This window comes from Cynara cardunculus (genome assembly GCF_001531365.2).
Source record: "Cynara cardunculus var. scolymus isolate 2C chromosome LG 3, CcrdV1, whole genome shotgun sequence".
NCBI classification, from domain to species: domain Eukaryota; kingdom Viridiplantae; phylum Streptophyta; class Magnoliopsida; order Asterales; family Asteraceae; genus Cynara; species Cynara cardunculus.
In genome coordinates, this window is record NC_037530.1 from 29,142,275 (window position 1) to 29,155,463 (window position 13,189).

Genomic DNA, 13,189 nt, shown 5'->3' on the forward strand with positions numbered 1-13,189 from the left:
GCAAACAATCTTGTAAAATCTGTATTGATCTTCTCTATCAATATATATTTTAAATTTGAAATCTCTGTGTTTGTATTCATCCCCCCCTTCTACAAACTGTGTCTTATCTTGTAGACCCTTTCGGGACCAACAAATGTTATGTGTCGAGTACTGTTTCTCGTGATCTTTTAACTGTCTGGAAGTGTACGCAATAACTTTCCCTCTCTGTATTAATACACACCCTAGACCCAGTTTTGAAACATCATTGTATACCATAAAATCTTCAGACATATCTGGTAACGACAATATCGGAGCACTGCATAGACGACCTTTCAACAACTAGAAGGCTTTGCTCTGGTCCTCTCCCCATTCATACTTAACACTTTTTTCTTGTCAACTTGGTCAAAGGTGCAACAATAAATGAGAAGTCTTAAATAAATTTTCGATAATACCATGCCAGACCCAGGAAACTACGAATCTCGGTAGGGGTTCTTGGTACTTCCCATTTTTTAATAGCTTCAATCTTTACAAGATAGACTTTTACATCTGTCTTAGAAACAATATGACCCAAAAACTAGACTTCCATCAACCAAAATTCACACTTGGACAACTTGGCATACAATTTATCTTTTCTCAAAAGTTCGAGAATTAAACGAAGATGCTTGGCATGTTCTGCTTGGGATCTTGAGTATATAAGAATATCGTCGATAAATACAATAACAAATTTATCAAGATATTCATTCCATATCCAGTTCATTAAATCCATAAACGTCGTTGGAGAATTTGTTAAACCGAATGACATGACCAGAAACTCATGATGTCTGTATCTTGTTTAGAACGTAGTTTTGGCAATATCTTCGTCTCTAACTTTCAACTGATGATATCCTGACCGTAAATCGATCTTGGAGAAATAACTTTCCCCAACCAATTGATCAAACAAATCACTGATTCGTGGTAAAGGATATTTATTCTTTATCGTCAGCTTATTCAGTTCTCGATAATCAATGCACATCCTTATCATTCCGTCTTTCTTTTTAACAAATAACACTAGAGCACCCAAAGGAGAAGTACTCGGTCTGATAGCCCTTAGCAAGTAATTCTTTCAATTAGGTCATTAACTCTTTTAGTTCAAAAGTTGTCAGACGATATGGAGCTCTGGCTACTTGTGATGCCCCAAGCGTTAAATCAATTATGAACTCCACAGATCGACCAGGTGGTAAACTAGTCAAATCTTCTAGAAACACCTTGAGATATTCACAGACAACATGAATAGACTCTTATTTACCTTTTTCTTTATTTGAATCGACCAAATAAGCTAGAAAACCTTGACACTCTTTCCGAACACACTTTCTTGCTTTCATGACAGATATCATGTTGTTGTGATGATCCTGCCGATCACCATAAATCAAAATCGGCCCTTTGTTCGATAAATCAATATTGATCATCTTTTTATTGCACACAATATTGGTCTGATTCTCTGCTAACCAATCCATACCCACCACAACATTAAACTCTCTCATTGACATAGGAAACAAACAAATCGATAGCCCACATCCTTCAATCTCAATTTGACAATTATCAAAAATACGGATAACAAATATTTGACTATTATTAGCAGTATCAACTATTAAAGTATCGTCGAGAGGCACATAATTCACATACATACACCCAGAAAATAAAGGTGATATAAATGAATAATTTGTACCACAATCAAATAACACCTTGGCATATAAGGAGTTGATAAGAAAGATACTTGTTACCACGTCGATGGTTTCCTCTGCCTCTCCCTTTTCCATCTGAAAAGATCGGGCCCTAGTCCTATCTGATTCACCTCTTCGGATATTGACTTCCCCACGCGTACTTGTAGTATTTCCACCCAAGGTCAATCTTGGAGTCTTTAATTGGGGACAATCTGGATTAATATGGTCGGGAGAATTACAATGAAAACATCGATGAGGAATCCAAAATTTTTTGGACAAGTGCCTCGACTCCCCACATCTATAACACTTTCTATGTTCAAAGTTACAGTTATCTTGATGAAAACGATGACATCTCTAGCACAGTCTTTCATTAAATTGTTGGGCAGGACAATTTTCTATCTTTACAAATTTTAGTATTTTATATTCAGTTGAAGACCCTTTCCATTTCCTCTTCTCAACCACCTTCTCTTCTCCTTGTCGATTATTGTTCCTTTACGTTGTTTCTTCAACATCTAGTGTCAATGGAAAAGTTGAAGGATTCATTGCAATTACAAATTCTCATATCGAAAGCTTTAACCCCCAAATATACCTCTTGACTTTATGAGATTCTGACGAAATGTAGTGTTCTGCAAATCGGGAGTGTTCGATAAATTTCTCAGTGTATTCCCTTACCGTTTGGTTACCTTGTTCTAATTACAAAGTAGCTACATTACAAAGTAGCTACCAATTTTTTTTTCCACAAAATCCCTTAACAAAACTTGTTATCCTCCACATCCCATGTAAGCATATAAAAATCCTCACAGTTTACCTTTCCCCTTATCCTCTGGTTGTACCCGACCTGTAATGCACATTTTCTAAACACCAAAATGAGGGTTAGACTTTGAAGTCTAGTGAGAAATCTCTTTGTTGGCTATTACAAGGTGAATAATCACCAAATCACATTTATAAACTCATATTTGTATTAATAACAAATATACAACATTTAGATATAACAAACCACTTTTGTCGCATCTAAAAGATGAGACATCACCAATTTATCGCATCAAATAACCCAATAACTCATTTAACACATTCTGATATAACTCATTACATCATATAGATGAAAATGTAATTTTCTTGTATCACATGGGTGAGACAACCCCATTTCCTCGCAACAGGTGCGAGGACCCCATCTTATCGCATCACATAAGTGCCATAAACCAACTTGTCGCATCAATAGGATGTGATAAATCAACTTGGCGCATCATACTGGTGCGACAAACATAACTCCTCGCATTATAATGATGTGATAATAACTATTCATCGCATCAATAGGATGCGATAACTTTAAGTCATCGCATCACACATATGCGGCAATTCCAAGTCATCGCATCATAAGGATGCGACAACAATTAATAGTTTGATCAAAAACCCAGATTTTACATTCCATTGACTATGTCACCCTTATTCTGGTATACACCTCTCCTTGATATGACACCTTTATCCCAGTATACATATCTCCTTGATATGCCACCCTTATAACCAAAATACACATCTCCTTGATAACCTTCAACTCGACTACTATTTTTAAGGTAAGGTTGAATCTTTACATTCTCAATATACACCCTTATTCCAAATACATGATATAAACATATCAAAATCCCACAATTATGATAATTAAAACATCAAAACAGTTTTATATCATCTTCACATAAAGAAACATTCAATTCTAAATTTCAATACCAAATAAGGGAAGTTGTAAAATAACTCACCTTATAGTTCACGCAGAGGAAGGTATGGAGAAGAATAGCAACAAATCCAGTTAAGAATCGCATAATCAACTTCCTTACTTTCCTTCTTTTACTGCTTCAAATTTCTCAGCTCAAATAATACCCAGGAAGTTTTACCAACTTTTCTTATTCCCCTTTTTAAAACCCATCCCAATGAGATGATATAGTTATCTCATAACAATAGTAAAAATAATAAGAGACGATGGGATTTTTTAAGAGGAATTAAACATATCAACAATTTATCTCCCTCAACTTACCAGAACTTACCAAAAACAACCCTGAACTTATAACCAAAAAACCCAGTTATCACACCACCGTAAGGGGCGCTGCCCATAGAATCCTTAAAGGGGGCTCAACTTCTTTGCCCCTTACCATAAGGCGCCATCCATCGATCATAAGTTCTAATTACCTTGCACGAGTATCCATTATTTAATAAAGAATAAGTAAAAATATAATACAATAATGAAAAAAATAGTGCAAAACACAAGGTTATTTATTACATCCATATTTTTTAATATTAATTTATACTTTTGAAAACTAATGTATCATTATTTTCCACACTAATTTACAACCAAGTCTTGTTGTTATCATGACTCAAAAAATTGTCAATTTGAAACATAAATGAATTTTTGTTTTACTTATATTAAAAATTAAAAATAAATAATATTATTTGTTAATTAATTGAGTTTGTATGATGTAATTAATGAGTTGTAGGTTGGAGTTGGATAATAACAAAAATATGCACCATCTTGTCTAAATAAAATATTACTTATTGAGCATATTAAATATATTTTATTATATTCTAAAATATCTTTTTTCAATAATATAAAAGATATATTAAAAATATAAGCACAAATTTACTAAAGCTATAACCTCGTAAAAGTAATTGATAACTGATTGATAGACACATGATAAACGACGAGTCTTAAAGTTACGACAAGATATTCCACAAAGTTGATAATCAAATATTTGGTTAATCAACTGCTTAACTTTGATTATCTATACTATATTATAAAGCATTTGACAAAACTCTTAAAAATCATTTTTATGCATGAAGTATTGTTTATTGATGCATATTACTTAAAATTTATAATTACAAGTAATTATACATAAGTACAACTTATTAAAGCTTCTTGTTTGAATTCGTTTAATTAACTGCAGATAAACATAATCAAACAGATGATAAACATCTCATTTTAAATATAAAAAATCAAAAATATAATTAGGATAATCATTGACTTCTAACAAAATACTTAATTATTATCAATATAAAAAAATTATATTATTAAACCAAAAATAAATAAAAAAATGAATTACAAAAGTATACAAGAAAACGAGAAATTTTAAATGGTTAGTTTGATATTAATATCAATATTTTTTTTTCAACTTTTATTAATCTTTATATTTATATTTTATTAAAAAAAAACATTAGTATTTTCTCAAAATTACAGAAAACCGTATTATAACATCGACTGAGATAAAGAAAGAAATAAAACGAAACATTAAGATCGAGATTTATTTCGCTGCATTGTATAAGTACCCTTCTAGTATATAGCTGTCAATCTGCAATTCAAAATCAAATAAAAATAAAATCTAAAAAGACGAGTAATAGAACAAAGTAGAATCACATTATATCATATCATGTGTATACACAATTAGTTGATGTATAAAAGAAATTCGATATTCGAGTTAAATAAATAATTGGTTTTAGTTTAAATTATTACAAAAAATATCGCTACGATGATTTAAAATAAAAGTATTACGTTTTTCGGATGATAAATATATGGTATTTTCATTAGAAAAAGCTCATTGGCCTAGCGGTTTTCAAGTTATCAATAAAAAGCAGTTTTCATGAGGTTAAGACTCAAGAGTTTAATGAGAAAGGTATTTGAGTATTTGTTGTATATAATATATGTTTTCTTCGTCTTAAAATAAGTGTCTACATTTTTATGTTTATTTATTCTAAAATAAGTGTCCAAATTCGAAAATAAATATTTAGCATCTCCGACAGTTATGATATATATATTTTTTTTTCTAAAATAGAGTCATAAAAGTCAAAATCTCAAAAAAATTGCATTCAACTCTAAAAACTACTGTTATTTTAACAATTCTAATATCAACTATATTATTAAAATATTCAATAAATTTAATAAAATATTATTTATCTCTTGTACACTTCTATTATAAATACCTCGCATTGATGAGAAAATAATTAAAATAATAATTTCTCTCTTGTTAGAGATTTCTCTCCTCTCTTTTTAGGTGGGGACCTCATTCCTCATCCCCGTCCCCGATTACTCTTCTTTGTCCGGCCCTCGTCCCCATTTCGTCGGGAAATATAATCACATCCCTATCCCCAACCCCAACGGAGAACGAGGATCCTCAACAGGGAAACAGAGATTCTTTTTTCGTTTATGTAAGGTATTTATCAAATATGTGAGAGATCACACATGTTTAAATTTAAAATATTTTCAGTAAATCTAAAATTAAAATGACTTTAATCTAATACAAAAAAAATCACATCATATATAATTAATAACCTAAAACCAAAAGAATATTCAGTTTAATCCAAAATAATTTAATGTTACACATACCAAAAGATATTTAAGTAATATAAAACATATCGAGTAAATATATTTTCTTAACATCTAAAATATTACATATTAACATCCAAGAAATAAACAATTTTAGATTCTAAACCTAGTTAGGAAATTATAAATTATCCATTTAGTTGAAATAAATAATATACATATATACATAATTAATTAATATACATAACGGGTACGAACGAGGCCGGGAGCATGATACCTATCCTCGTCCCCATTCCCGGTTTGAGACAAACGGAGCCCTCCGTCTCCGTCCCCATCCTCGATTTAGCTGGAATCCCCGTCCTCGACTGGGACAGGTAGACCGGGTTCCCCGACAGTTCTGAGTCTATTCTCATGCCTACCTCTTTTCTCTATTTTAGTATACAAGATATCATAGTTGTTAGAACAAAAATTGCTAGAATATCTATTTTATGTATTTTAATATAGCTGATGGTGTTGCTCTTATGGGCTGTTTGGCGGTTGTTGAATGGTTTGGGGCAGAATGGTTAAGTGGTCAAAATGGTTAAGAGGGCCAGAATGGTTAAGTGCTGAATGAAATAATGTTGTTTGGTAACTGTTCTCTGAATAACAATAAATTACCATTTTAACACTTTTTTCAGAAGTTCGAGTTCTCGAGGCAAAGAGCCTGTTAATGAATTGACGGAAAGATTAAGGATGGTGGTTAAACTTGGGAGATCAAGAACTTCTGTGGGTATACTCCCACTGAGCTTATTCATGGACAAATCTATGAAAATTATCCTTCTGAAATTCCTAAAACTAATGGGTATGCTTCCTCCCAATTCATTGTTTGACAAATCAATTTTAGTCAAGTTTCCAAGATTACCCAATGAATTCGGGATATTTGAAGACAATCTATTTTTGCCCAGAACAAGCTCCTGTAAGTTCTCCAATTGGCCTAACTCAGGCGGGATTTCACCGAAAAGGGAGTTGTAGCTTACATTTATTAAACCTAAGCCTTTCAAGAAAGAGAGTGAGATCTTCAGGAATAGAACCAGAAATTTGATTTTGCATGAAATCAAGAACCCTGAGCTGGAGGCATCTACTTATGTTTGTTGGGATGGTGCCTTGGATGCTGTTGGAGGCGAAGATAGAGAGATGCAGAGATGGTGGAGGTGAAGTGTTGATCCTCTCTCTCAGTGATTTGATGATAATCCATTTTTCTCTTTCATGTTGTATTTGTGTTTCTATATTTTCAGTTCCAGCGATCATCACTGAGTATGTTCAGTGATCGCTGAAGAACTTGCATTGTAAATTCATCAGAGACAGCAATACTTCAAGAAGACAACACTCGCACCAAAGAACCTTCAGCAAACGTCGAAGACTGAAACTGAAGATTAGAGACTGGCGAGTACGTGATCTGAAGCGGTATTTAGTGATTACAAGCCTGTCTATACATGTGTGAAGACTGCTCTAGCTTCAGCGAATGATGATGAGACCTCCAGGTCATTCCAGCATTCAGCGATCAAAGGAAGCTTGCTTAGCACAATTGTTGTTGTCTTGTCTTTATGCACACAAAGGACAAACTCATACCCTTACAAAAGTTAGTACGGTACGGAGCCGATTAGTCGACTCTTTGTCCACCAACTTTAGGCAAGGATGTTTGCTCTGAAATAGTGCTTTTGTACTATTCACTGTAGCAAAGGACAAGCCTTCCTCTTAAGGTTTGACACACACTCTAAACCTACCATAGTGCATTAAATGATCATTTAATGCATTGGGTATAAATAGAAGTGTTTCTTCTCCATGCAGAGAGCGCGCATCTGTCTCTAACCTTATTCTTACTTCAAGCATCTTCTAGCTTAAGTAAAAGATCTTTCTTTTAGCATTCTCTTTTCTTGTATTTGCTAAAGCTCTGTGTSTAACCAAAGATTGTTTAGATAGGTTTTCATTACCTTATCTTTCCGCAAACAGTCTTGTAAAATCTRTATTGATCTTCTCTATCAATATATATTTTAAATTTGAAAATACTGTGTTTGTATTCATCCTCCCCCTTCTACAAACTGTTTGGGACCAACATGAAGATACAGAGATGCGTGAAGAGAGCAGCTGGAAAAGAGGGGTGGGAAGGATAACCGGTGATGGCGACCGGCGAAGCTGTGGAGGTGACCAGTGATGGCGACGGGCGATGGAGACGGTGGAGGTGACTGGCGATGGCTGTGGAAGGCAACGAGTTCTCGAGAAGGCGACACAAAATGGCTGGAAAAGAAGGGATGTGGAAGGGTAAAGATGAAACAAATGCAATCTAAATGGTTGAGTGAGGCCCTAGACACAACATGGTTAAGAGGTTAATGTAACCATTAAGAGACTTATTTTTTTTTTGCCAAACAGCCCTTACCTCTTACCGATTAAGAGGTTTGTGACATTAAGAGCCAAACAAACAACCCCTTACTTTCTTATTATACCCTTAATTTTTTTTATCTCTCTATTATTAAGAGAAATTGTGTTTTGATTGATTAAAAAGTAGTAACACTATGTGTTAGTAAAATGGTTTAATGCTCCCTTGTATATAGTCTTGGCTTTGTATTTGTTTTTGTTGTCAAGCCTTTCCTTACTAACTCAAGTTCCATATAAATCACATGTTTTTAAGATTATGATAATTATTCATCATAAATATCATATATTTTTATTTATAATATCTATCAACATTAATAATAATATTCATCATTTATAATATTAATGAATATATTATTCTCAAAATATTTACGCCTTAAAAAACTCGTTCTAAAAAAAAGATTTTCATGAGAAGTGTCATTTTCATTGAGAAGTACAACATTCAGGTAATACGTATGAAGATACCCACCCTTGTATTGTAAGAAGCCATATTTTGTAACTTTACCATATTCATAGAAATACAACATAACCTTTACTCAATATAAGGGTACCTTCATCACTTCTCACTAAAAATAATTTCCCTCATAATCCCAAATCTCTCACTATATATATATACATGTATATGTATAGGTATTATGTATATATATAGTTGTACTACAAGTCCAAGTTCGTATAGAAGATGCAAGTAGTTGAAACTTGTGGTAGAAAACTAGTTTTGTGTTGAAAGGCAGAACCGAAATGATGGTATTCACAATTCAAATATGATCTTGTTTTGGGGGTGGGGTGATCATCATTGCCATTGGTCACAGAATGGGGCCTTCGGTGGTCAAACTAGAGTACCAAGTGAACTGAAATGATCCCATGCCTCCTGCACCACAAACCAAAACCAAATCATTTACATATACTTGTTCCCAAACTAAAATCATTACATTCATCAATGAATGAAATACCTGAAGTATATCGAACACCTTTTCGGCCGTGTACTTTTTATGTGAATCCGCACCTTTCTGCTGTAATTTATCAGGGTGCAAGCACAGCATTGCTCGATTATAAGATTTCTTCACTGCATTTGCTTCTATTATATCAACAAGTGCAACTGGCTTCCATCCACTCTCAGGCCAAAGCACCTGTGCAATTCCATTTATACTTCATAATCGATTACCCATTTAAGCCTTTTGTGAAATTTCACATGAAAAAAACCAAGTCTTTGGGCTTACAAGTTGTAAAGTCGAGAGTAGTGAACGAATGTTTCCTTTTCTTCCATTTGACCACAGGTGGATCTTCGAGTCCAAAGCCTGCATTTTGTGTATATATTGCATTGAATCAACACCACATAAATATGAAAATTATGGTACACATTTTGTAAACAAAAGATTTTACTCTGATGGCCTCGGACTCTTCTTGAGTTTCTGAAAGTTTGTCCTCAACAAGCGACAACTCTTCTACCTGTGTTCGTTCAAGTGCCCAAATAGTAAAGCATTCAGAACAACACGTAGGATGTTTAACATGAGACGGTAGAAAGTGTGAGAATATGTAGAACCCCATCAGATAACCCCCCAAAAAAGCCCTTGAAGAGAGAAGAGAGGTTCCAACATATATGGAGTAGAAACGGTCCAAGTCTAGTTGATGTGGGACTTCAACAGAAAACAATGAGTGATACCAATGATAAAACTAAAAACGAGAAATCTCATACCTGGAAGTTATCCAATGAGGGATCGTCTATGTTTTCAACAGTAACCTTAGAACCATAAGGAACCGATTCTGAGAAACAGAAATAAAGAGCAAGAGTTTAGTGGCAAGATATTAGGCTACAATCATCCAAAGTCCAAACCACGTACTCCTAAGATAATATTTTGGATGACAACTAATTTTCGTTAGAACCCAAGCTAAAAAACAGCTTATTCCTGTTAGTTAGCTCTGTTCTAGGATACAGCTATTCGGTTAACTAACCAGAAGCGGGTGAAGCATCCATCTGAAAGTAAATATCCTCGAGTTTTTTAATAGTACGATTCCGTGCAAATTTCTTCTTGTTGGACTTCTCACCATGTCCCTGCACCTTAGAAACAATAAATCTTGTAAAAAGATGAAAACCCGTACATGTAATAATATTTTTTTTTGGTTTGGCTAGATCAAAGACACAAACCCGTACGGAGTTAGATAAGATAAATTGCAAGTAAAACTACCATGAATGAAGCATCTGGCATCATATTCACATTGTCGACAGGCACTTTACGATCCAACGGGGTTGTGCTTGAAGCTTCTGTCGCTGTTTTCACATATTCTACAGGCACTTTACGATCCAATGGGGTTGTCCTAGAAGCTTCTGTCGCTGTTTTCACATATACAGGCACTTTACGATCCAATGGGGTTGTCCTAAAAGCTTCTGTCGCTGTTTTCACATTTCCTGCAGACACTTTGCGATCCAGTGGGGTTGTCCTAGAAGCTTCTCTAGCTGTTTTCACATTTTCTGCAGGCACTTCACTGTTCAATTCTGTTGTGTTTGATGCATCTGGCATGGTTTCTACATCAGCTGCTGGAACCCTAACATCCAAATTTGATATGATTTCAGCTACTTCGCTGTCCAATTCTGTTCTGTTTTTGGCAGTAGTTTTCCATCTAGAGCTCAAACTTCGGCCAACAGCATTTGCTTTGGTCTTTGGAGGATTTTCCTGATTGGACATCTTGAAGAAATCTTTGACCATACCCTTGACTCGGCTTTTCCCAAAACTTTCACCTGAACTTTTAGGTGATCCAACAGCAGGTTTAATTGGTTCTGCTTTTTTGCTGGAATTCATCTTTTTCGCCTCAAGTTTTTTCTTACTGGTGGTGTCAACATCTGAATGTAACACACCACTCATTGTCTCCTTGGTTTCTTTCCCTTCCGCCTCTCTACCAGCCTCTTTGCCACCTGAGCCCACAAGAAAATTTTAATCAGCTTTCAGATGTTTAAAAATTTTCAACACAAGCCCCACTAGGAAAACGCACGTTACCTTGTCCTTTGATCTCATTGCGTAATGGTGAATGTGGAGGTATGACCTCCTGCTCATTAACTTCTTGTTTCACCATTGAAATTTCTTTCTCAGTTAATTCTGCTAAACCATTTCCAGAAAGAGGGTTCATGTCTTCTTTATCTGCTGAGGTAACTTCAACTGGAAAGCCAGCATCTGGGGTACTGTCCATTGATACTGCACTAACTTTACTACTTCCTTTCATAGTAGGCTGTTTGCCTCCACGAAGAGACATCAGTAATGGCACTCCAATGTTGGCCCATTTGTGTATGGAAAAGTGAAATTCGCTGCTTGGAGATCCTGCTCTTGCTGTTGTATGCTTTGACTTGTGGTCGATTCCATTTTCTGTGGATAGTGTCGAGTATAGCGACTCTTTTACACCAGACGATTCACGGGATAACAAGGTTTGACCAGGAGACTGTCCAGGATTATTCTGGAAAAGATCCCGCCCTTGCATTGCTGGGCTTGAAAATCTAGAAAGAGAGACATTCAGTGATGAATGCACATTTGAAGCACCATCTTTGTATCTGTGTGGACTACTGCTACTAGAACCAAGAATAGGAATATCTATGGCTTTGGTCATCTTGGCAGGCAGGCTGGCAAATTCATACAAAGTGCGAATGTGAATAAGACAATTGTATATCATCATAGTGAAGAACCCCACAACTTCATAGCTATATTGAATAATAAAGCATAAGACTGAAAATTGGAAATCAGAAGAAAACATCCAACGGTTGATTGCAAGCAAAAATTTGGAGAACATAGCAGCGTGATCAGTTGCTAAGAAGTGAGTGTTGTCGCTTCTATGATTCCTAATTCAGAAATTCTAATTCGAAATCAAAAGCAACCATGAATTCATCCAACTTTTGTTCATAATGAACTTTGAAAGTAGCAATCTACAGAAAGAATTCAAAGAACAATGAGAAAAAGAAGTGGCCAGAACAGAACCTGAATTCAACAGGAACTGAAGTGGCTAAGGGCTCGATTTTAGGGTGGGCAGGGCTTAACGTTCTCGAACCAGGAGTAGGAGAAGACCACCTCGGAGATCGGACAGACTCGTCACTTCTCCTGAAAATATCATCATAGAAATCATCACTAGTAGGCCTTCTCGGCGAACTATACGACTCGCCAAAAACCGGCCTCTCGCCCAATCCAATGGAAGAGCTCGTGGACTCCTCCGATTTAATCCTGCCACCACCAAAACTGTATCTCGTCCGCGTCGGAGGTCCGCCAAACACGTCGTCGAAATCAACATCATTATCGGAGGGTTTCAACTCCATAGCAGAAGAACTAGCTTCGTTTTCGAACGACCTCTGTGATAGACCGTATTGCAGCGACACATTGGCCGTCCGACCAAGTTTCTCCATTCAGTGAACTTCAACCGGAGTGGGAAATCATGGAAACCGCATTCAGATTACACATATTGGTTCTGGAATCTAGATGATCGTGGAAGAGATTATGAGAGAAGATGAACCGATTTGCCGATGAAATTGGGGGTGGAGGAAAAGGACAAAGAACAACGGAGGTGGGGCCAGGATGGTTCAACTGAAGCCACAAGATGGCGGGGGACCGGTGGATAAGGGCTGAAATGAATGAAAGCCGCCGGTCGGATTGTTAGTTTTTTGGCCGGTTCGATTTGGTATACAAAAGTTTCCTTGGCGCCAATTAATTGTCAAAAATAGACTCCATCCACGAAAATTAAAACAAAAATTCCACCATAAATCTAATAGATGTCTATCCATCATAACTCTAACATTTTTTTTTTATTAATCTGGATATCTAACTCGTTATGG

The 13,189-nt window shown here is 35.4% G+C and overlaps 1 protein-coding gene across 2 annotated transcripts; it reads right to left on the bottom strand.

Annotated features, from left to right (window-relative positions):
• Positions 1 to 8,883: 8,883 nt before the first annotated feature.
• On the bottom strand, positions 8,884 to 12,763 carry LOC112510026 (J domain-containing protein required for chloroplast accumulation response 1). Of its 2 annotated transcripts, XM_025115285.1 has the most exons (9): positions 12,435 to 12,763; positions 11,379 to 11,992; positions 10,572 to 11,296; positions 10,339 to 10,444; positions 10,082 to 10,149; positions 9,769 to 9,834; positions 9,606 to 9,683; positions 9,339 to 9,515; positions 8,884 to 9,256 (listed from the first exon to the last, which is right to left on the bottom strand). In XM_025115285.1, the coding sequence occupies exons 1-9, from the start codon at positions 12,761 to 12,763 to the stop codon at positions 9,215 to 9,217; spliced, it is 2,205 nt and encodes a 734-aa protein (XP_024971053.1). In that variant the 3' UTR covers positions 8,884 to 9,214. The 2 variants fall into 2 exon arrangements, with proteins under 2 accessions (XP_024971053.1, XP_024971052.1); XM_025115284.1 differs by lacking the exon at positions 12,435 to 12,763 and having other exon boundaries at positions 10,339 to 10,438; positions 11,379 to 12,052.
• Between the last annotated feature and the right edge of the window lie 426 nt (positions 12,764 to 13,189).